This window comes from Ranitomeya variabilis, chromosome 5 (genome assembly GCF_051348905.1).
Source record: "Ranitomeya variabilis isolate aRanVar5 chromosome 5, aRanVar5.hap1, whole genome shotgun sequence".
NCBI classification, from domain to species: Eukaryota; Metazoa; Chordata; class Amphibia; order Anura; family Dendrobatidae; genus Ranitomeya; species Ranitomeya variabilis.
The window spans coordinates 494,050,138-494,072,604 of NC_135236.1; the positions used below are offsets into that span (position 1 = coordinate 494,050,138).

General features: G+C 44.7%; 1 protein-coding gene across 1 annotated transcript in view; it reads right to left on the bottom strand.

Moving 5' to 3' along the window:
- The window catches only part of LOC143775069 (tyrosine 3-monooxygenase-like), a 271,622-nt gene that overhangs the window by 111,442 nt on the left and 137,713 nt on the right, over positions 1 to 22,467 (bottom strand). Inside the window, exon 6 of the mRNA XM_077262903.1 lies at positions 6,053 to 6,188. Within this exon, the coding sequence (XP_077119018.1) occupies positions 6,053 to 6,188 (136 nt within the window). The remainder of the gene's footprint in view (positions 1 to 6,052; positions 6,189 to 22,467) is intronic.

A 22,467-nucleotide genomic window follows, 5' to 3' on the forward strand; every position in this document is an offset into this window, starting at 1 on the left:
CAACCTTTTATGGTGTTTGCCCCTAATTTTAGCTGTTTGGGAAGCTTTTTGTCACCCCCTAAGGTGTTGTGTATGCTATTTTTGGACTCCTATTGAATCTAATGCGATTTGGGTACATTTGTCTAGCGGTTCGGGGAACATGTTCGTCTAACGTCTAAATGTTCTGCGAATCAAAACGAGCCTTAAAGGTTAGCTCATCTCTAGTACAGATCACCGTAAAAAGCATGAATATGTCAATGAGTGTATGGAAAAAAGCAGCATCAAGGATTGTCATTTATAAAGAAATAATCCTTTCAGAGCACACAGAATGCCAAATTGTCATCTAATGGCAATAAGCAAAATATGTCCAATACACGAGATGCCTAGCTTACATATATTATTCAGCTCCAACATGACCACAGCTTTCTGGTGCTTTTGGTCCTCCTTTACCAACAGCATGTGGGTCATCACCTGCTTCAGAGCTGACCTCAGAAGAAACTGGTTTCGGCCTAGAGGATCTTTTAGCTCCACATTGCCTACATTGTGTATCATCGAAGCCAGCACCCACCACCCACCTCCTCCGATTAGATTACCTCTGGGCACACCTTTCTGGTTGCCAGAGCCTGCCAATAGATTAATCAGCATTGTCATCCGTGACTCCACTGAAAATTGCCTCTGTGTAGAAATTGGCCTGAGCTGCTTGTCCTTCCCTCTACCCCCCTGACTGATCTCCACTTACTATGCCAGCAATAATGCTAGATATTCAAATTGTGTCCTACATATCTTACCCATGTCTTCTGAGTGGAAGAGTTGACTTTCCACTATTTTAAATAAATCAAGAAGAAGTTGTTTTGGTAAAGTATCTTCCTTAGCCCCAGAGTGCTGAGGATTAGGAAACAAAAGGGCAACATAGATATAGTTGCAATTGAAAGAGTTAAAATTCCACTATATACAACATTATGTGCTTTGGCAGCAGGGGAGATGGACTGAGCAGAACTCAGTTGAGACATAATGTGAAATAAAGTATATTTCATTATGCCATCTGCTTCCTTCCCAATAGTATGCTTGCCAGAGGCCAAAGTGGGCAAGTGTGACCTGCGTTTGATACTATTTCAGTCGGACGAATGGTGCCAGTAGAACTGGTGGTATTGCTGTGGTGGCCATCCGCTCCTACATTTTTAGCTACGGTATTGGGGTTTTCTTGTATGACACTACCATGTCCGTTCCTAGTGCCACTTGCATTTTGAATACAAGTATAACATTTTCAAAAAATGTTTTACCCCACATCCAACCATAGAAAAATATAGAATCAATCATAAATGCTAGGTAGGGTAAAATTGATGATAAAAAAGGCTATTGCAACAACAGTCTGCCATTAGTTTTAGGGTGACAACTACGTGTCACCAGTTTGAAAACTTAAACAAATGTGTAAAACATCTCTATTTAGTAAAACAATTTTTTTTACGATTTTTGGTTAGGCTGATTAATTCCTAATGCCCAAAAAGTACATGATAGCATCAAATGCCAGGTGGTTGGGACACTGTTTCCAAATTTGTCACAAGCCCAAATCATAGTTTTGCGGTGTATGGTTGCCAAAGTAGATAGGTATTCATAAAGTAAAAAGTGGGTATCACTTTTATTGTCTTTCTTTTTTTTCAACCTCTTTGTAACTGCTGACAGTAGATAAACGTTGGCGCTAGCAGGGCTTTGTGCAGCGCCAACATTTGTCTACGGTCGGCGGTTTTGTGCTCAATAGTAGTGTTGAGCGATACCGTCCGATACTTGAAAGTATCGGTATCGGAAAGTATCGGCCGATACCGGCAAAGTATCGGATCCAATCCGATACCGATACCCGATACCAATACAAGTCAATGGGACTCAGGTATCGGACGGTATTCCTGATGGTTCCCAGGGTCTGAAGGAGAGGAAACTCTCCTTCAGGCCCTGGGAACCATATTAATGTGTAAAAGAAAGAATTAAAATAAAAAATATTGCTATACTCACCTGTCCGACGCAGCCGGGACCTCAGCGAGGGAACCGGCAGCGTTGTTTGTTTAAAATTCGCGCTTTTACTTGGTTACGTGAGGTCCCGGCTTGTGATTGGTCAGGGCGGCCATGTTGCCGGGACGCGGACCAATCACAGCAAGCCGTGACGAAATTACGTCACGGCTTGCTGTGATTGGTCTGCGTCCCGGCAACATGGCCGCCATTAACCAATCACAAGCCGTGACGTCACGGGAGGCTGGACATGCGCGTATTTTGAAAAGCGCGCGTGTCCAGCCTCCAGTGACGTCCCGGCTTGTGATTGGTCAGGGCGGCCATGTTGCCGGGACGCGAACCAATCACAGCAAGCCGTGACGAAATTACGTCACGGCTTGCTGTGATTGGTCCGCGTCCCGGCAACATGGCCGCCATTAACCAATCACAAGCCGTGACGTCACGGGAGGCTGGACACGCGCGCTTTTCAAAATACGCGCATGTCCAGCCTCCCGTGATGTCCCGGCTTGTGATTGGTTAATGGCGGCCATGTTGCCGGGACGTCACTGGAGGCTGGACACGCGCGCTTTTCAAAATACGCGCATGTCCAGCCTCCCGTGACGTCACGGCTTGTGATTGGTTAATGGCGGCCATGTTGCCGGGACGCGGACCAATCACAGCAAGCCGTGACGTAATTTCGTCACGGCTTGCTGTGATTGGTCCGCGTCCCGGCAACATGGCCGCCCTGACCAATCACAAGCCGGGACTTCACGTAACCAAGTAAAAGCGCGAAATTTAAACAAACAACGCTGCCGGTTCCCTCGCTGAGGTCCCGGCTGCGTCGGACAGGTGAGTATAGCGATATTTTTTATTTTAATTCTCTTTTTTACACATTATTACATTAATGTTGTTGCGATACCCGATACCCGATACCACAAAAGTATCGGATCTCGGTATCGGAAATTCCGATACAGCAAGTATCGGCCGATACCCGATACTTGCAGTATCGGAATGCTCAACACTACTCAATAGCAATCCACATACCTTGTAACGAGGGGATTCTGGTGCACAACGCTTCCCGCGACCCCCGTCCTCATCGAGACCTGATTGGTTCAGGTCCCGATGACGTCAGCTTCACATCAGCCAATGAGACAAATCACTGGGAAAGTTTGTTGTAGCAACAAACTTTGCCGGGCGATCTGCCTCATAATAACGCTGTTTCTCCTCTGATCTCCTGTCAGTGAGAGATTAGAGGAGAAACAATGTAACAAGTGTTAGGGGTTGAGTTCCCGCCGCTGCACAGGGGGAATCTCGAGCCATGTCTGCTGCTGTCTCCCATTCTGCATCAGCCGCAGTGGTGCCTGAGACATCGGGCCCAGCGTCTCGCTCAGCCTGATACTGTGGAAAGGGTTACTGCTGCCTTTCCAGTTTCTGCTTTTGTAGCCAGCACTTGTCAGCGGCGAGCAGGCTGTTCTGGGACCAAGTCCTACTTTGTACACACTGAGCATGCCCACGGGAGGACCTCTCATTGGAGGTTGGGGGTCACACTCTCAGGTCCTGTTGCAGCTCCAATTGGACACTAGGAAGGTCCTTGTCTGCTGCAACTATATAAGGTTCACATGGCCGCACGACCATGCGCTAGTATCAACCTATGTTATGAGCTTTGCTACTTGGTGGTCATGTCTGCATGTGGTCAGGGTTGGCTGAAATAAGCCCTTAGAATACTGTCACCTCCGGTGAGGAGTTTTGTATGCTTGGATTCAGGGCCTGGCTGAAATAAGCCCCTAGAATACCGGCACCTCCGGTGAGGAGTCGTTTGTGTGCTATGCTGTCTGCATGACCACTCTTTGCTTTGCTCAGTTAGGTAGCTGTGATCCTCTGTGAGGTTAACAGGGCACAGCATTTTCATATCTTTGCGATTCTGTGAAGTTAATAGAGTTTGCTTATACCGCCATATAGTGCCGCCAATTACTTTGCAGCAGATATCTCTGCACGGTGGACCCCGGGCTGCGAACGCACCTTGTTGTTTCCTTACTATACTCGGTGCGTTCCGCTAGCCCTAACAACAAGTGCTGCTGGCAACAGCTGTGCCAGTCAGCAATCTTGTTATAAAGTAAAAAAATAGATACGGCAGGTTAGGGTTCGTGCTATAGTTAGGGTTAGTGCTAGGCTAAAGATAGGGTTAGGGTTAGGCTAATGTTAGGGTTAGTGTTAGGCCAAAGTTAGGGTTAGTCTTAGGCAAAAGTTAGGGTTGGGGCTAAAGTTAGGGTTAGAGTTGGGGATAGGGTTGGGATTAGGGTTAGGGGTGTGTTAGGGTTAGGGTTGTGGTTAGGGTTATGGTTGGGATTAGGGTTAGGGGTGTGTTGGTGTTAGGGTTGTGGTTAGGGTTACAGTTAGGGTTGGGATTAGGGTTATGGGTGTTGTGGGGTTAAGGTTAAGGTTGGAATTAGAATTGGGAGTTTCCACTGTTTAGGCACATCAGGGGCTCTCCAAATGCAACATGGCATCTGATCTCAATTCCAGCCAATTCTGCATTGAAAAAGTCAAACAGTGCTCCTTTCCTTCTGAGCTCTGCCGTGCGCCCAAACAATGGTTTACCCCCACATATGGGGTATCAGCGTACTCAGGACAAATTGGACAACAACTTTTGTGGTCCAATTTCTCCTGTTACCCTTGGGAAAATACAAAACTGAGGGCAAAAAAATAATTTTTGTGGAAAAAAAATTATTTTTTATTTTCATGGCTCTGCGTTTTAAACTATAGTGAAATACTGGGGGGTTCAAAGTTCTCACAACACATCTAGATAAGTTCCTTGGGGGGTCTAGTTTCCAATATGGGGTCACTTGTGGGGGGTTTCTACTGTTTAGGTACATTAGGGGCTCTGCACACGCAATGTGACGCCTGCAGACCATTCCATCTAAGTCTACATGCCAAACGGCGCTCCTTCCCTTCCGAGCTCTGCCATGCGCCCAAGAGGTGGTTCCCCCCCACATATGGGGTATTAGCGTACTCAGGACAAATTGCACAACAACTTTGGGGGTGTAATTTCTCCTGTTACCCTTGGCAAAATAAAAATGTTGGGGTAAAAAGATTATCATTGTGGAAAAAATATAATTTTTATTTTCATAGCTCTAAATTATAAACTGTTGTGAAGAACTTGCACTGTTTAGGCACATCAGGAGCTCTCCAAACACGACAGCCAATTTTGCGTTGAAAAAGTCAAATGGCGCTCCTTCTCTTCCGAGCTCTGCCATGTCCGAAACAGTGTTTTTTCCTCACATACGGGGTATCAGCGTACCCAGGACAAATTGCACAACAACTTTTGGGGTCCAATTTCTTCTGTTAACCCAAACACCGTGTCTGCGAATTGAGATACTGATTTGGCTTTTATCCTAAGTCATATTGCACGACTCGTTAAAGGGTTGATTGTGACTTGTAGGATCGCTACTTCCAATAGGTGGCGCTATAGAGTTAAGTCCTCTTTTTTTCAGCAGAGGCAATTTGCATATTTAAATTCCCAGAGGAGCATTGCACGGCGAATAAGCCTCCTTACCTTGACAAGCCAGCTGGTATGTCACTCTCCATAAGGAGAAACGTTACCCCTTAGACCCCACTCCAGAGCCTCTCACCTAGCCAAATCAGTTCTCATGCTTCGCACTGACGAGGGCCAACAGCCCGAAACACCGTGTCTGCGAATTGAGATACTGATTTGGCTTTTATCCTAAGTCATATTGCACGACTTGTTAAAGGGTTGATTGTGACTTGTAGGATTGCTACTTCCAATAGGTGGCGCTATAGAGTTAAGTCCTCTTTTTTTCAGCAGAGGCAATTTGCAGACCTCATAAATTGACACTTGTCAGAATAGAAAAAATTGGCCCGGTCACGAAGGCAAAAACAGGCTCTGGCGCAAATTAAACACTATTCTTCCTTACCTAGCAAAAAGCATAACCAAGAATGCTACCTTGTTTGGTGGGTACAAACACGGACTGAAATATGTGGCAACAGCCAGGAGCATTGTTATGGCATATACAGTTGTGAAATTGAGCAAATATAACACGCAAAAAACTTTTTTTTTCATTTATTAAATTTTACTTACGGTTCAGGTGAATGCATTGCAGATGAAGGATGTCTTAGGTACTGTGTACATGGAAACACACAGAAAGCTAGACATGCCAGGAAATCTCGGGCAGAAAGTAAACCAGCAGCTGGTCTCAATTTAAACCCTGTTCTTTCTAAACAGAACACAACACGCACAAGATTTATATTTTAAAGGTAAAAACATGATTTTTAACATTTACATATGATTTCCACTGCTATCAGAGAATAGCACAATTATTTTTCGGGTCAGTTCCCATTTTATCAAAATGTAGCTTTGTTTAAGTACAGTATTTTTCATTTTAAGCTTTTATTGTTATATAAAGTAAAACGTAATCTGGCATTGTGTTAGCCAAAAAAATAAATGTGATATTAAATGGAACAGCATGAATCAGACAGTGGCTCTATCATATCAGTCAGATATGTTTTACTCTGAAAAGCTGCTGCATTTAAGAGAAAATATTAATTTAACAGCTGGGGACCATGTTTTTTGGGTCCAAGAAGCTGATCCCTGTCATCTCCTCCCCTCCTTGCTCTTCTTACATTAAAGGTCTCTCTGGCTTTTAAACGTATCATACCTGGTGGAGATAGGTATATCAGTACCATACCTGGTAGAGAAAGGTCGATCAATCTGCAAAGGATCGAGTTAGAGTCAAATTTCCCACAAAGTATATAGGCAGTATATATATATATATATATATATATATATATATATATATATATATATGTTTCTGTGATGCACAGTATATATAGAAGTCTCAGTCTATCATTTGTGTAACGAGTATAGTGGTGGAATCACTGTGCCACGGACCGAGGACAGCCTAGAGGGTGTAACTAGGTGAACACCTGACCCTTCGCTAGAGCCTCTGAAGGTGTGGTTAGACTTGGCTCCAAATGGATGCAAGGTGCTTCTCCAGGACACACCTTGGTCACAAAGCAGCTGGCCCCCAAAGGGGCAGGGATATGGAATGGCCAGGAAAAGATTGACTTGGCTAATACAGGCAGGCACAGCAGGAAGACAAAGCAGGTGCACGTGGGTACGGCTGGTATACACAGGCTGGCACAACAGGTACTGGATGGTATGGCTGGTATACAGACTGGCACAGCAGGTGCAGGCAGATACAGCTGGTATACAGACTGCCATGGCAGGGGCAGGCAGGTACAGCTGTTATACAGACTGGTGCGGCAGATGCAGGCAGGTACTGGAAGACAGGACAGCTATACTGGAAGATACACCTGAAATACAGGTATATTGAGATCCGTGCACTGGGAATCCAAGAACAAGCAAGCATGCAAACAACTGATTACATATGTTGCTCAGGCACCTCCCAACAGGGATGCTGATGCTACTCTATGTATGCAGCAGTATCAGTAAAATGAATCCACTTGTGTGTAATTTAATCTCAGTATAACTACAGATGTTCTGTGAAGGCCTCAGTGATTTCTTTGAGAACATTAAGGATCAAACAGTAGAGATGGGCAAACCCAAACAGCAAAGTTCGGTGTCCATACCGAACACCTACTGTTTAGGCATGGACACCGAACACGGACTTCACCAGGAAGTCTGTGTTATTGTTCAGGTTCTGCTGCCCGAACACCGGGTGTTTGTCATGCTGCCAAGTGTATGACAGCGCAGGAAAGATTTCTTCTGATCGGTGGTGAAATCATCCCTGTCGATCGGAGAGCCGTGATTCCCACACTGTCCGTGAGCACTCAGCTGTGACTGGAGGTAAGAAGTTTACCTTTGGTCACTGGTGTCAGCTGATAGGACTTCAGCTCCCATCATCCGACACCTGCTCCCGCTATTAACAGGGAGCGCAGGGGCGGCTGATGATTGTATTCATTAGCCGGCTCCTACGCTGTAAATAAATAATTAAAAAAAAAACTGTATGGGTTCCCCTGTATTTTTGATAACCAGCCAGGCAAAACTCACAGCTGCAACCCTCAGTTGTTAGCAGTAGCAAGGTTGGTTATCAAGAGTAGAGGGGTGCCCATGCTGTTTTTTAAATTATTTATATAATTTTAAAAAATGGCACGAGGTCCCACCATTTTTGACAACCAACCTTGCTAAAGCAGACAGCTGGGGGCTGGTATTTTCAGGCTGTTAAGGGGACATGGATATTGGCCCCCTCCAAGCCTAAAAACAGCAGCCCGCAGCTGCCCAGGAAAGGCACATCTATTAAATGCGCCAATTCTGGTGCTTTGCCCACCTCTTCCCACTTGCCCTGTAGCGGTGGCAAGTGGAATTAATATTTGTGTGTTTGATGTCACCTTTTTATTGTCAGATGACATCAAGCCCACGGATTAGTAATGAAGAGGTGTCTATAAGACACCTATCCATTATAAATCCTATATTTATATGGTAAATAAAGACACAGCCAGAATAAAGTCCTTTATTAGAAATAAAACAAAACACACATTTACTTTTTTATTTAAAAATAGCAAACACAGTTATACTCACCTAATGACTAATTCCAGCAAGGATCTCGTTCTCCTGTAATAAACCAAAAATAAAAAACAACAATATGCCTCACTTATCCATCGTTCTGCCCCATGCCGTAATCCATGACTGGGGGAGAAACAATTTTTGACACGCCTAGAGAGAGGTGAATATTCATTTCTCTTAAGTAGCGGCACAAGTGACTGCCGGCAGCAGCAGGAAGGCTCCGGCTGACACTGTGCGCGTTACTGAAGAGCATTGAATACTCACTGCTCTCTGCGCGCACTGTCCCGGCATGCAGAGCAGTGAGTATTCTGGCAGCTGTGCTCTGCTTGTGAGCAGTGCATGATGTCCCTGTCATGCTCTGCTTACAAGCCTAAAGCAGCTGCGGGCATCGGAACAAGATGCTGCAAAGGAGCGACGGAAAAGTAAGTGTAATTTTTTTTTTCAATGTTTTCTGATGGATCCATGCATATGAGGATGGGAGTAGGGGCCAATTATAAGGATGGAGGCATGCATACCAGGACATGATTGAGGACCAATTATACCAGAGTAGAGATGGGGCCATGCATACTAGGACAAGATGGGGGCCCTGCATAAAAGGATAAAGCTGGGGGCCATGCATACTAGGATGAGTTGGGGGCCCTTCATACCAGGATAGGGATGGGGCCATGCATACTAGGATAGGGATAAGGGCAATAATTCCTGCCAGGATAGGGATGAGAGGGACTATTATTATTATTATTATTATTTATTGTTATAGCGCCATTTTTCCATGGCTCTTTACATGGGAGGAGGGGTATACATAATAAAAACAAGTACAATAATCTTAAACAATACAAGTCATAACTAGTACAGGAGGAGAGAGGACCCTGCCCGCGAAGGCTCACAATCTACAAGGGATGGGTGAGAATACAGTAGGTGAGGATAGAGCTGGTCATGCAGCGGTTTGGTTGATTGGTGGTTACTGCAGGTTGTAGGCTTGTCGGAAGAGGTGGGTCTTCAGGCTCTTTTTATAGGTTTCGATGGTAGGCGAGAGTCTAATATGTTGTGGTAGAGGGTTCCAGAGTAGGGGTGATACGTGAGAGAAATCTTGTATACGATTGTGGGAAGAGGAGATAAGAGGGGAGTAGAGAAGGAGATCTTGTGAGGATCGGAGGTTGCGTGTAGGTAAGTACCGGGAGACAAGGTCACAGATGTATGGAGGAGACAGGTTGTGGATGTCTTTGTACGTCATGGTTAGGGTTTTGTAGTGGAGTCTCTGGGCAATGGGGAGCCAGTGAAGGGATTGACAGAGGGGAGAGGCCAGGGAATAGCGGGGGGACAGGTGGATTAGTCGGGCAGCAGAGTTTAGAATAGATTGGAGGGGTGCGAGAGTGTTAGAGGGGAGGCCACAGAGCAAGAGGTTGCAGTAGTCAAGGCGAGAGATGATGAGGGCATGGACTAGGGTTTTTGCAGATTCTTGGTTGAGGAATGTACGGATTAGTGAAATATTTTTGAGTTGAAGTTGGCAGGAAGTGGAAAGGGCTTGGATATGTGGTTTGAAGGAGAGATCAGCATCAAGGATTACCCCGAGGCAGCGAGCTTGTGGGACTGGGGAGAGTGGGCAGCCGTTTACTGTAATGGATAGGTTCTTTGGGGGGGGTCGCGTGAGATGGGGGAAAGATGATGAATTCTGTTTTGTCCATGTTAAGTTTCAGAAATCTAGCGGAGAAGAAGGATGAAATAGTGGACAGACATTGAGGGATTCTGGTTAGTAGGGAGGTGATATCTGGTCCAGAGATGTTGATCTGTGTGTCGTCAGCATAGAGGTGATACTGAAAGCCATGAGATTCTATGAGCTGTCCCAGGCCAAAGGTGTAAATGGAGAAGAGCAGGGGCCCAAGGACTGAACCTTGTGGGACTCCGACAGATAGGGGGCGAGGTGAGGAGGTGGTGTGTGAATGGGAGACGCTGAACGTCCGGTCTGTTAGGTATGATGAGATCCAGGATAGGGCCAAGTCTGTGATGCCAAGGGATGAGAGGGTCTGTAATTCCATTCCATTCCAACCAGGATAGGGATGAGGGGGCCATGCATACCAAAATAAGGATGAGAGATCCATGCATACCAAGATAGGGATAAGGAGCCATGCATACCAGGGTAGGGATGAGGGGGCCATGTGTATCAGGATGAGGATGAGGGGACCATATATACCAGGATAGGGGATATTAAGTAAAGAATTGACCACATTTTTTGCTTCAATTTCCTCCTCTAAAAACCTAGGTGCGTCTTATAGTCCGAAAAATACGGTATATCCACTCTGACTGCATTGGTGGAGGAGGGGTCTCAGGCCACTTCCTCCACCAATCAGTGTGTGAAACAGCTGATGCGATGAGTTAGTGCATCGGAGACATTGAGGCAGGAGATGAAGGAGAGTGCCGGGGAATGGGACCGAGGTGAGTGTGTGTTTTTTTAAAGTATTTATGTATATGGGATGTTTGGCTGCACATGGGGAGGCTATGGGGTTCTTACTGTAGACATCGGGAAGCTATGGGGTCTTACTGTGGACATGGGGGAGCTATGGGGGTCTTACTGTGGACATTAGGAGGCTATGGGTGTCTTACTGTGGACATGAGGCTATGGGTTTCTTACTGTGGACATGGGGAGGCGATGGGTGTCTTACTGTGGACATAAAGAGGCTATGGGGATCTTACTGTGAACATGGGGAGACTGTGTGGGCCTCATATGCAGGACATGGGGAGGCTGTGTGGGCCTCATATGCTGGACATGGAGAGGCTGTGTGGGCCTCATATGCTGGACATGCTGAGGCTGTGTGGACCTCATATGTTGGACATGGGAAGGCTGTGTGGGCCTCATACGATATATAGAAGAGGCTGTATTTGGGTTCAAACGGTATATTGGGTAATGCCGGCATACTTAATTCTGCTGAATATTGAGTTATAATTAATATTACCGTAATTATAATTATTATATTAATAATTATATGTTGATATTAATATTGAGCTTAATTCATTTCAGTCTATTGGTTCGGCCCTCCACAAATGTCATGGTCTCTCATGTGGCCCCTCGGAAAAATTAATTGCCCACCCCTGGTCTAAATGTATAGTATGCGATGTGTACTGCAGTCTCAGTACATTGCATCTGATGAATCCAGCAGTCTCATTGTATGCTATGTGATGTATTTACAACAGTCTCAGTGTATCCTATATGAGATATACAGCAGATCTTTTATGTATACTATGTGATGTATATACAGTGCCTTGCGAAAGTATTCGGCCCCCTGGAACTTTTCAACCTTTTCCCACATATCATGCTTCAAACATAAAGATACCAAATGTAAATTTTTGGTGAAGAATCAACAACAAGTGGAACATAATTGTGAAGTTGAACGAAATTTATTGCTTATTGTAAATTTTTGTGGAAATTCAAAAACTGAAAAGTGGGGCGTGCAAAATTATTCGGCCCCTTTACTTTCAGTGCAGCAAACTCACTCCAGAAGTTCATTGTGGATCTCTGAATGATCCAATGTTGTCCTAAATGCCTAATGATGATAAATATAATCCAACTGTGTGTAATCAAGTCTCCGTACAAATGCACCTGCTCTGTGATAGTCTCAGGGTTGTATTTGAAGCACAGAGAGTATCATGAAGACCAAGGAACATAGCAGGCAGGTCCGTAATACTGTTGTGGAGAAGTTTAAAGCTGGATTTGGATACAAAATGATTTCCAAAACTTTAAACATCCCAAGGAGCACTGTGCAAGCGATCATATTGAAATGGAAGGAGTATCATACCACTGCAAATCTACCAAGACCTGGCCGTCCCTCTAAACTTTCATCTCAAACAAGGAGAAGACTGATAAGAGATGCAGCCAAGAGGCCCATGATCACTCTAGATGAACTGCAGAGAACTACAGCTGAGGTGGGACAGTCTGTCCTGTTGTGTATCCGCTTTTTGGGCTCCCCTGGTGGTTGCTGGTGGTACTGGTGACTTGTTTGCACTTTGCTGCTTCTGTTCACCTGCTTCCATCAGTGTTTGGGAGTTTCCTATTTAGCCTTGCTCTCCAGTCATTTCCTTGCCGGTCATCATTGTAACCAGAACCTTCGGTTGCATGTTCCTGCTACTAGTCTGCTGATCAGCTAAGTGGACTTTGTCCTTTTGTTTTGTACCTTTTGTCCAGTTTGCAGTTTTTGTAATTCTCTGTAGCTGGAAGCTCTTGCGGGCTGAAATTGCCACTCCTGTGTCATGAGTTGACACAGGAGTCTTAAAGTAATTTCAGGATGGTTTTTGAAAGGGTTTTCAGTTGACCGTGAAGTCCTCTTTTGTATCCTTCTGCTATCTAGTAAGTGGACCTCTCTTTGCTAAATCTACTTTCATACTGTGTATGTCTTTTCCTCTTAATTCACCGTTATTACATGTGGGGGGCTGCTATCATCTTTTGGGGTATTTCCCTAGAGGTAAGCCAGGTCTGTTTCTTCCTCTACCAGGCGTAGTTAGTCCTCCGGCTGGCGCGTGGCATATAGGAAGCCGTGGGTATGCTCCCTGGCTACTGTTAGTTGTGTGGTAGATTTAGCTCACGGGCAACTCGAGTTTCCATCACCCGAGAGCTCGTTCGTTACTTATATGTTTCTTACGTTCCCTTGCCATTGGGAACCATGACAGTATGACCGGCCAGTGTTAAACTTATTGGCAAAAGAAAGGAGAGAAAAAAGAAGTCTGTAAATTATTATTTTTTTTTTCCCTATGCTTGCTCCATAGTTGGATTAGTTGTATTTCAGCTCTAATTACAGCCTTTGCCTTTCTCTCCTTATAATCCTTGAATGGCTCTGAGCTCACCTGTTTAAAGATGGATCCTCAGAGTTTGGCTGCAGGTTTAAATAATCTGGCTACGAAGGTTCAAAATTTACTAGATTTTGTTATACATGCTCCTATTTCTGAACCTAAAATCCCTACACCAGAGGTGTTTTCCGGAGATAGATCTCGGTTTTTGAATTTCAAATATAATTGTAAATTATTCCTTTCTCTCAGACCTCACTCCTCAGGAGATCCTGTCCAGCAGGTTAAGATTGTAATCTCTTTGCTGCGAGGTGACCCTCAAAATTGGGCATTTTCATTGGCACCAGGGGATCCTGCGTTGCTCAATGTGGATGCGTTTTTCCTGGCTTTAGGGTTCCTTTATGAGGAACCTAATTTGGAGATTCAAGCTGAAAAAGCTTTGATAGCCCTATCTCAAGGGCAAGATGAAGCGGAGATATACTGCCAAAAATTTCGTAAATGGTCTGTGCTTACTCAGTGGAATGAGTGCGCCTTAGCGGCAAATTTCAGAGAGGGCCTTTCTGATGCCGTTAAAGATGTTATGGTCGGGTTCCCTGCGCCTACAGGTCTGAATGAGTCCATGACAATGGCAATTCAGATTGATCGGCGTTTGCGGGAGCGCAAACCCGTGCACCATTTGGCGGTATCTTCTGAAGAGACGCCAGAGAAAATGCAATGTGACAGAGTTATGTCCAGAAGCGAGCGGCAGAATTATAGGTGTAAAAATGGGTTATGCTTTTATTGTGGTGATTCTGCTCATGTTATATCGGCATGCTCTAAACGTACTAGGAAGGTTGACAAGTCCATTTCAATTGGCACTTTACAGTCCAAATTTATTTTGTCTGTAACCTTGATTTGTTCGTTATCAGTTATTACCGTGGATGCCTATGTGGACTCTGGCGCCGCTCTGAGTCTTATGGACTGGTCCTTTGCCAGGCGCTGTGGGTTTGATTTAGAGCCTCTGGAAGTCCCTATACCTCTGAAGGGTATTGATTCTACACCTTTGGCTTGTAATAAACCACAGTTCTGGACGCAAGTGACTATGCGTATGACTCCAGACCATCAGGAGGTGATTCGCTTCCTTGTGTTGTACAATTTACATGATGTTTTGGTGCTTGGATTACCATGGTTACAGTCTCATAACCCAGTCCTTGACTGGAAGGCTATGTCTGTGTTAAGCTGGGGATGTCGGGGGGCTCATGGGGACACTCCTATGGTGTCCATTTCGTCATCTATTCCATCTGAGATTCCGGCATTTTTGTCTGATTATCGTGATATTTTTGAAGAGCCTAAGATTGGTTCACTCCCTCCTCACAGGGATTGTGATTGCGCCATAGATCTGATTCCTGGCAGTAAATTTCCAAAGGGTCGATTGTTTAACCTATCTGTACCTGAACATGCTGCTATGCGCGAGTATATTAAGGAGTCCCTGGAAAAGGGACATATTCGTCCTTCTTCATCACCTTTAGGAGCCGTTTTTTTCTTTGTCTCTAAAAAGGATGGCTCTCTGAGGCCTTGTATTGATTATCGTCTCCTGAATAAAATTACAGTCAAATATCAGTATCCGTTGCCTTTGCTGACTGATTTGTTTGCTCGCATAAGGGGGGCCAAGTGGTTCTCTAAGATTGATCTTCGTGGGGCGTATAATTTGGTGCGAATTAAGCAGGGGGATGAGTGGAAGACCGCATTTAATACGCCTGAGGGCCATTTTGAGTATTTGGTAATGCCTTTCGGCCTTTCTAATGCACCTTCTGTCTTTCAGTCCTTAATGCATGATATTTTCCGTGAATATTTGGATAAATTTATGATTGTGTACTTGGATGATATTTTGATTTTTTCTGATGACTGGGAGTCTCATGTTCAGCAGGTCAGGAGGGTTTTTCAGGTTTTGCGGGAGAATTCTTTGTGTGTAAAGGGTTCAAAGTGTGTTTTTGGGGTTCAAAAAATTTCATTTTTGGGGTATATTTTTTCCCCTTCTTCTATTGAGATGGACCCTGTCAAGGTTCGGGCTATTTACGACTGGACGCAGCCTACTTCTCTGAAGAGTCTCCAGAAATTCTTGGGCTTTGCTAATTTTTATCGTCGATTTATAGCTGGTTTTTCTGGCTAAACCTCTGACGGATTTGACTAAAGAGGGTGCTGATGTTGCCAATTGGTCCCCTGCTGCCGTGGAGGCCTTTCGGGAGCTTAAGCGCCGCTTTTTGTCTGCCCCTGGGTTGCGCCAGCCTGATGTTTCTCTTCCCTTTCAGGTTGAGGTCGATGCTTCCGAGATCGGAGCGGGGGCGGTTTTGTCGCAGAAAAGTTCCGACTGCTCAGTGATGAGACCTTGTGCGTTCTTTTCGCGAAAATTTTCGGCCGCCGAGCGAAACTATGATGTTGGTAATCGGGAGCTTTTGGCCATGAAGTGGGCATTTGAGGAGTGGCGTCATTGGCTTGAGGGTGCCAGACATCAGGTGGTAGTTTTGACTGATCACAAGAATTTAATTTATTTGGAGTCTGCCAGGCGCCTGAATCCTAGACAGGCACGTTGGTCGTTGTTCTTTTCCCGGTTTAATTTTGTGGTCTCGTACTTACCGGGTTCTAGGAATGTGAAAGCAGATGCTCTTTCTAGGAGTTTTGAGCCTGACTCTCCTGGGAATTCTGAACCTGCTGGTGTCCTTAAGGATGGAGTGGTTTTGTCTGCTGTCTCTCCAGATTTGCGACGTGCTTTGCAAGAATTTCAGGCGGATAGACCTGATCGTTGTCCGTCTGGTAGACTGTTTGTTCCTGACGAGTGGACCACTACAGTCATCTCGGAAGTTCATTCTTCTACTCTGGCAGGTCATCCAGGAATTTTTGGCACCAGAGATTTGGTGGCTAGATCCTTCTGGTGGCCTTCCCTGTCTCGAGATGTGCGTGTTTTTGTGCAGTCTTGCGATGTGTGTGCTCGGGCCAAGCCTTGTTGTTCTAGGGCTAGTGGGTTGTTGTTGCCCTTGCCTATTCCGAAGAGGCCTTGGACGCACATCTCTATGGACTTTATCTCGGATCTCCCTGTTTCTCAGAAGATGTCTGTCATCTGGGTGGTGTGTGACCGTTTTTCTAAAATGGTTCATTTGGTGCCATTGCCTAAGTTGCCTTCCTCATCTGAGTTGGTCCCTCTGTTTTTTCAAAATGTGGTTCGCTTGCATGGTATTCCGGAAAACATCGTTTCTGACAGGGGTACCCAGTTCGTGTCTAGATTTTGGCGGGCAGTCTGTGCCAGGTTGGGCATTGATTTGTCCTTTTCGTCTGCATTCCATCCTCAGACCAATGGCCAGACGGAGCGAACTAATCAAACTTTGGAGACTTATTTGAGGTGTTTTGTGTCTGCGGATCAGGATGATTGGGTTGCCTTTCTGCCGTTGGCGGAGTTTGCTCTTAATAATCGGGCTAGTTCTGCCACTTTGGTTTCTCCTTTCTTTTGCAATTCAGGGTTTCATCCGCGTTTTTCATCTGGTCAGGTTGAATCTTCGGATTGTCCTGGAGTGGATGCGGTGGTGGATCGGTTGCATCGGATTTGGGGACAAGTGGTGGATAATTTGGAATTGTCCCAGGAGAGGACACAGCAGTTTGCTAACCGTCGTCGTCGTGTTGGTCCCCACCTTCGCGTTGGGGACTTGGTGTGGTTGTCTTCCCGTTTTGTCCCTATGAGGGTTTCTTCTCCCAAATTTAAGCCTCGGTTCATCGGTCCTTATAGGATTTTGGAGATTCTTAACCCTGTTTCCTTTCGTTTGGACCTCCCGGCATCTTTCGCTATCCATAATGTGTTCCATCGGTCGTTGTTGCGGAGATATGAGGTACCGGTGGTTCCTTCTACTGAACCTCCTGCTCCTGTGCTGGTGGAGGGTGAATTGGAGTACGTCGTAGAGAAGATCTTGGACTCCCGTATTTCCAGACGGAGACTTCAGTATCTGGTTAAATGGAAAGGCTATGGTCAGGAAGATAATTCTTGGGTAACTGCCTCTGATGTTCATGCCTCGGATTTGGTTCGTGCCTTTCATAGGGCTCATCCAGATCGCCCTGGCGGTTCTTGTGAGGGTTCGGTGCCCCCTCCTTAAGGGGAGGGTACTGTTGTGTATCCGCTTTTTGGGCTCCCCTGGTGGTTGCTGGTGGTACTGGTGACTTGTTTGCACTTTGCTGCTTCTGTTCACCTGCTTCCATCAGTGTTTGGGAGTTTCCTATTTAGCCTTGCTCTCCAGTCATTTCCTTGCCGGTCATCATTGTAACCAGAGCCTTCGGTTGCATGTTCCTGCTACTAGTCTGCTGATCAGCTAAGTGGACTTTGTCCTTTTGTTTTGTACCTTTTGTCCAGTTTGCAGTTTTTGTAATTCTCTGTAGCTGGAAGCTCTTGCGGGCTGACATTGCCACTCCTGTGTCATGAGTTGACACAGGAGTCTTAAAGTAATTTCAGGATGGTTTTTGAAAGGGTTTTCAGTTGACCGTGAAGTCCTCTTTTGTATCCTTCTGCTATCTAGTAAGTGGACCTCTCTTTGCTAAATCTACTTTCATACTGTGTATGTCTTTTCCTCTTAATTCACCGTTATTACATGTGGGGGGCTGCTATCATCTTTTGGGGTATTTCCCTAGAGGTAAGCCAGGTCTGTTTCTTCCTCTACCAGGCGTAGTTAGTCCTCCGGCTGGCGCGTGGCATATAGGAAGCCGTAGGTATGCTCCCTGGCTACTGTTAGTTGTGTGGTAGATTTAGCTCACGGTCAACTCGAGTTTCCATCACCCGAGAGCTCGTTCGTTACTTATATGTTTCTTACGTTCCCTTGCCATTGGGAACCATGACACTGTCCATAGGACAACATTCAGTTGTACACTGCACAAATTTGGACTTTATTGAAGAGTGGCAAGAAGAATGCCATTTCTCAAAGATATCCATAAAAAGTGTTTAAAGTTTGCAGCAGTCAACCTGGGAGATACACCAAACATGTGGAAGAAGGTGCTCTGGTCAGATGAAACCAAAATCGAACTTTTTGGCAACAATGCCAAATGATATGATTGGCGTAAAGGCAACACAGCTCATCACCCTGAACACACCATCCCCACTGTCAAACATGGTGGTGGCAGCATCATGGATTGGGCCTGCTTTACTTCCACAGGGACAGGGAAGATGATTACAATTGATGGAAAGATGGATGGAGCCAAATACAGTACCATTCTTGAAGAAAACCTGTTGGAGTCTGCAAAAGACCTGAGTCTGGGACGGAGATTTGTCTTCCAACAAGACAATGATCCCAAGCATAAAGCAAAATCTCCAATGGAATGGTTCACAAATAAACGTATACAGGTGTTAGAATGGCCAAGTCAAAGTCCAGACCTCAATCCAATTGAGAATCTGTGGAAAGAGCTGAAAGCTGCTGTTCACAAACGATCTCCATCAAACCTCACTGAGCTCGAGCTGTTTGCCAAGGAAGAATGGGCAAGAATTTCAGTCTCTCGATGTACAAAACTGATAGAGACATACCCCAAGCGACTTGCAGCTGTAATCACAGCAAAAGGTAGCACAACAAAGTATTAAGTTAAAGGGGCCAAATAATATTTCACGCCCCACTTTTCAGTTTTTGAATTTCCACAAAAATGTAAAATAACCAATAAATTTCGTTCATCTTCACAATTGTGTTCGCTTGTTGTTGATTCCTCACCAAAAATTTACATTTGGTATCATTATGCTTGAAGCATGATATGTGGGAAAAGATTGAAAAGTTCCAGGGGGCTGAATACTTTCACAAGGCACTGTATATCAGTCTCAGTGTATCCTATTTGAAACATGCTGTAGTGTCTCAGTGTATCTTATGTGATGTATACTCAGCAGTCCCATTGTATCCTATGTGGTGAATATGCAAGGAGTCTCAGTGTATCATATGTGATGTATATACAGCAGTCTCAGTGCATGTTATGTAATACATACAGCAGAGTCACAGTGTATCCTACAATTGAGTATAAAAAGTGATTACCCCCTAAACTTAATAACTGATTGGGCCACTCTTAGCAGCAACACCTTCAATCAAGCTTTTGCAATAACTGGCAATAAATATTTTAACAATGCTCTGGAGTAATTTTGGCCCAATCATCTTTGCAGAATTCTTGTAATTCATCCACATTGGAGGTTTCCGAGCATGAACCACCTTTTTAAGGACATGCCACAGCATCTAAATCAACTTTATGTCAGGACTTTTACTAAGTCACTCCAAAGTCTTAATTTTGTCTTTCTTAAGCCATTCACAGGTGCTGGTGTGTTTTGGATCATTGTCCTGCTGCATAACCCAAGTGTGCTTCAGCTTAAAAGTCACGAACAGATGGCCAGACATTCTCTTTCAGGACTTTTTGGTAGAGAGCAGAATTCATGATTTCATTTACTTCAGCAAGTTTTCCAGGTCCTGATGCAGAAAAACAGCCCCAGACCATCACAATACCACCACCATATTTTACTGTATTATTCCTTTTCTGAAATGCTGTGTTACTTCTATGCCAGATGTATTGGGTCACACACCTTTCAAAAACTTAAAATTTTGTCTCATCAGGCCACAGTCTATTCTCCCCAAAGTCTTGGGGATCATCAAGATGTTTCTGGCAAAACAGAGATGAGCCTTTATGCTCTTATTGTTGAGCAGTGGTTTTTCATCTTGGCATTCTGCCATGCATGCCATTTTTGCCCAGTTTCTTTCTTATGGTGGAGTCATGAACACTGACCTTTACTGAGACAAGTGAGGCCTGCAGATCTCTGGATGTTGCTGTGGAGTCTTTTGTGACCTTTTAGATGAGTCATCGCTGCTCTGTTGGGTTAATTTTGGTAAGGTTCACCACTGTTCAATGTTTTCACCATTTGTGGATAATGTCTCTCACTGCTGGTTTGCTGGAGTCCAAAGCTTTAGAAATAGCCTTATAACCTTTTCCAGACTGATAGATCTCAAATACTTTATTTTTCATTTGTTCCAGAATTTCTTTGGATTTTGGTATGAGGTCTAGCTTTTGAGGACCTTTTGATCTACTTCACTTTGCGACGCAAGTCCTTTATAAGTGATGTCTTAATTGAGTATCAGTCTTGGGTGAGGCTAGGGCATTTGAACACAGCTTCCCAAAGCTGTGATAAACCACTCTTAATTCAGGTTTTTTGGGGGAGCAATAATTTTTTCACACAGGGCCCTATAGGTTTAGATTTATTTTCCCCTTAATAATAAACACCTTCATTTAAAAAATGCATTTTGTGTTTACTTGTGTTATCTTTATCTAATATTTAAATTTGTTTGGTGATCTGAAACATTTCAGTGTGACAAACATGGAAAAGAATAGGAAATCAGGAAGGGGGCAAACACTTTTTCACACAACTGTATGTGATGTATTTAGCAATCTCAATGTATGCTATGTGATCTATGCATCAGGTCATAGTCTCAATGAGTCCAATGGAAATATCCATGAGTAGCAACGTCATCAATAACACCTACCATCACACACTTCACAAAAAAGAAGCAGCTCCAGCTACATAAGAAATTAAATAGTGAAATGTTTGACAAAATAAAGCATGATAATGTTTAAGTTGCTCATTTTCAATGGCCCACAAATAATGTTAGAAATGGCTCTTGACAAATAAAAGGTTCCCAACCCCTTATATAAACCATAATTTCTTTTTTATGATTATAATAACTTCATCAGGAGAGAGTTTGACATCTTAGTCCTTTTCTGAGGAGGAGATATACTAAGATTCAGTTGGTGATCTGTTTTACAGAAGTTTGGGTAGAAGGAAGGCAGAAGATAGTTGCATTCCGAACAAAGTCACATTGTGATTTATGATTTTTAAGACAGTAATCACACATTTTATGAAAATGGCTGTGTTGCAGAGAGTAGGGTTGAGCGATTTTCATTTTTTTAAGATCGAGTAGGGTTTTGGGAAACCCGATTTTGTCCAGAGTCGAGTCGAGTGCAGTCGGCCGATTATCGCTAAAAGTCGGGGATCGACCGAAACACGAAACCCAATGCAAGTCAATGGGGAAGCATAGTCGGCAGTGAGTGGAGGCCAGGAAAACACCTACAGTGCCCATTTTAATGCCAAAAACATCCATTCTTGTTTCTGAAGCTTGCCAATCTTAATTAACTGTATAATAATAGTTGGGCATAGGGAATTGGGGGAAAGTTGTGGGGGGAGTAGGGCTGGCTCAAGTTTTTCGTGGGCCCAGGAAATGCGGACTACGTCACGGCGGTGTTGCAGGGAAAGGTAAGTATTTAAACGTTGCAAGTGCTGTGATCCTGAGCAAGCAGGGGGGGGCCCACTCATTCGCATTGGCACTGGCACAGGGCCCCTCAAAGTACGGCGGTGTGTTTGCATGGCGGGGGCGCCTCCCACCAGCAGCGACACTTTTGCGTACTCTGAGGGGCCCTGTGCCAGTGACGTCGCCAACGAGTATGCCCCCCCACCTGATGAAGGAACCTGCACTTTCATCTGCACCTTCCTCTTTGTCCCTGTGTAAGGTGGTATAACATGCGGGAAGGGGAACCTTACTTTCAGCAGGGTCAGATTCTGGCTGTGTAGAGTACAAGGGGAATGTAGTGGTCTAGGTCAATGTACCAGCAGACTCATCTAGCAGTGGCTGGGCAATGGGCAGGATGAGGAGGAAACAGATATAGGGCCAAAGAATAAAGTAGGCTAAATGCAGTTCAAAATTGGTAACAGGACTAAACAGGCGGCATTGCTTTGTTCAGTGGAGTAGCAAACCCAAGAGCAGCAGACACTGTTTCAAGGGCCTAACCACACTAGTAGGCCAAATGCAGTTTAATATCTGATAGTATAGGGCGAAAGCCAGAAGGTTGAAGCTCAGCTTTATTTAGTTGAGGACAACACCAGGCAGGGGCACACAGACAGACACCTTTAGTAGGCCGGAAAAGCCTATTGCATTTTTTAAAATGGTAATTTGGAGCAGAAGGTTGAAGCTCAGCTTTATTTAGTTGAGGGCAACACCAGGGAGGGGCAGAAGCCGTTAGTAGGCCCTAACCACCATTTTTTTTTTTAAAAAACCACTTAATGAGAGCCGGAAGGTTGAAGCTCAGCTTTATTTAGTTGAGGACAACACCAGGCAGGGGCACACAGACAGACACCTTTAGTAGGCCGGAAAAGCCTATTGCATTTTTTAAAATGGTAATTTGGA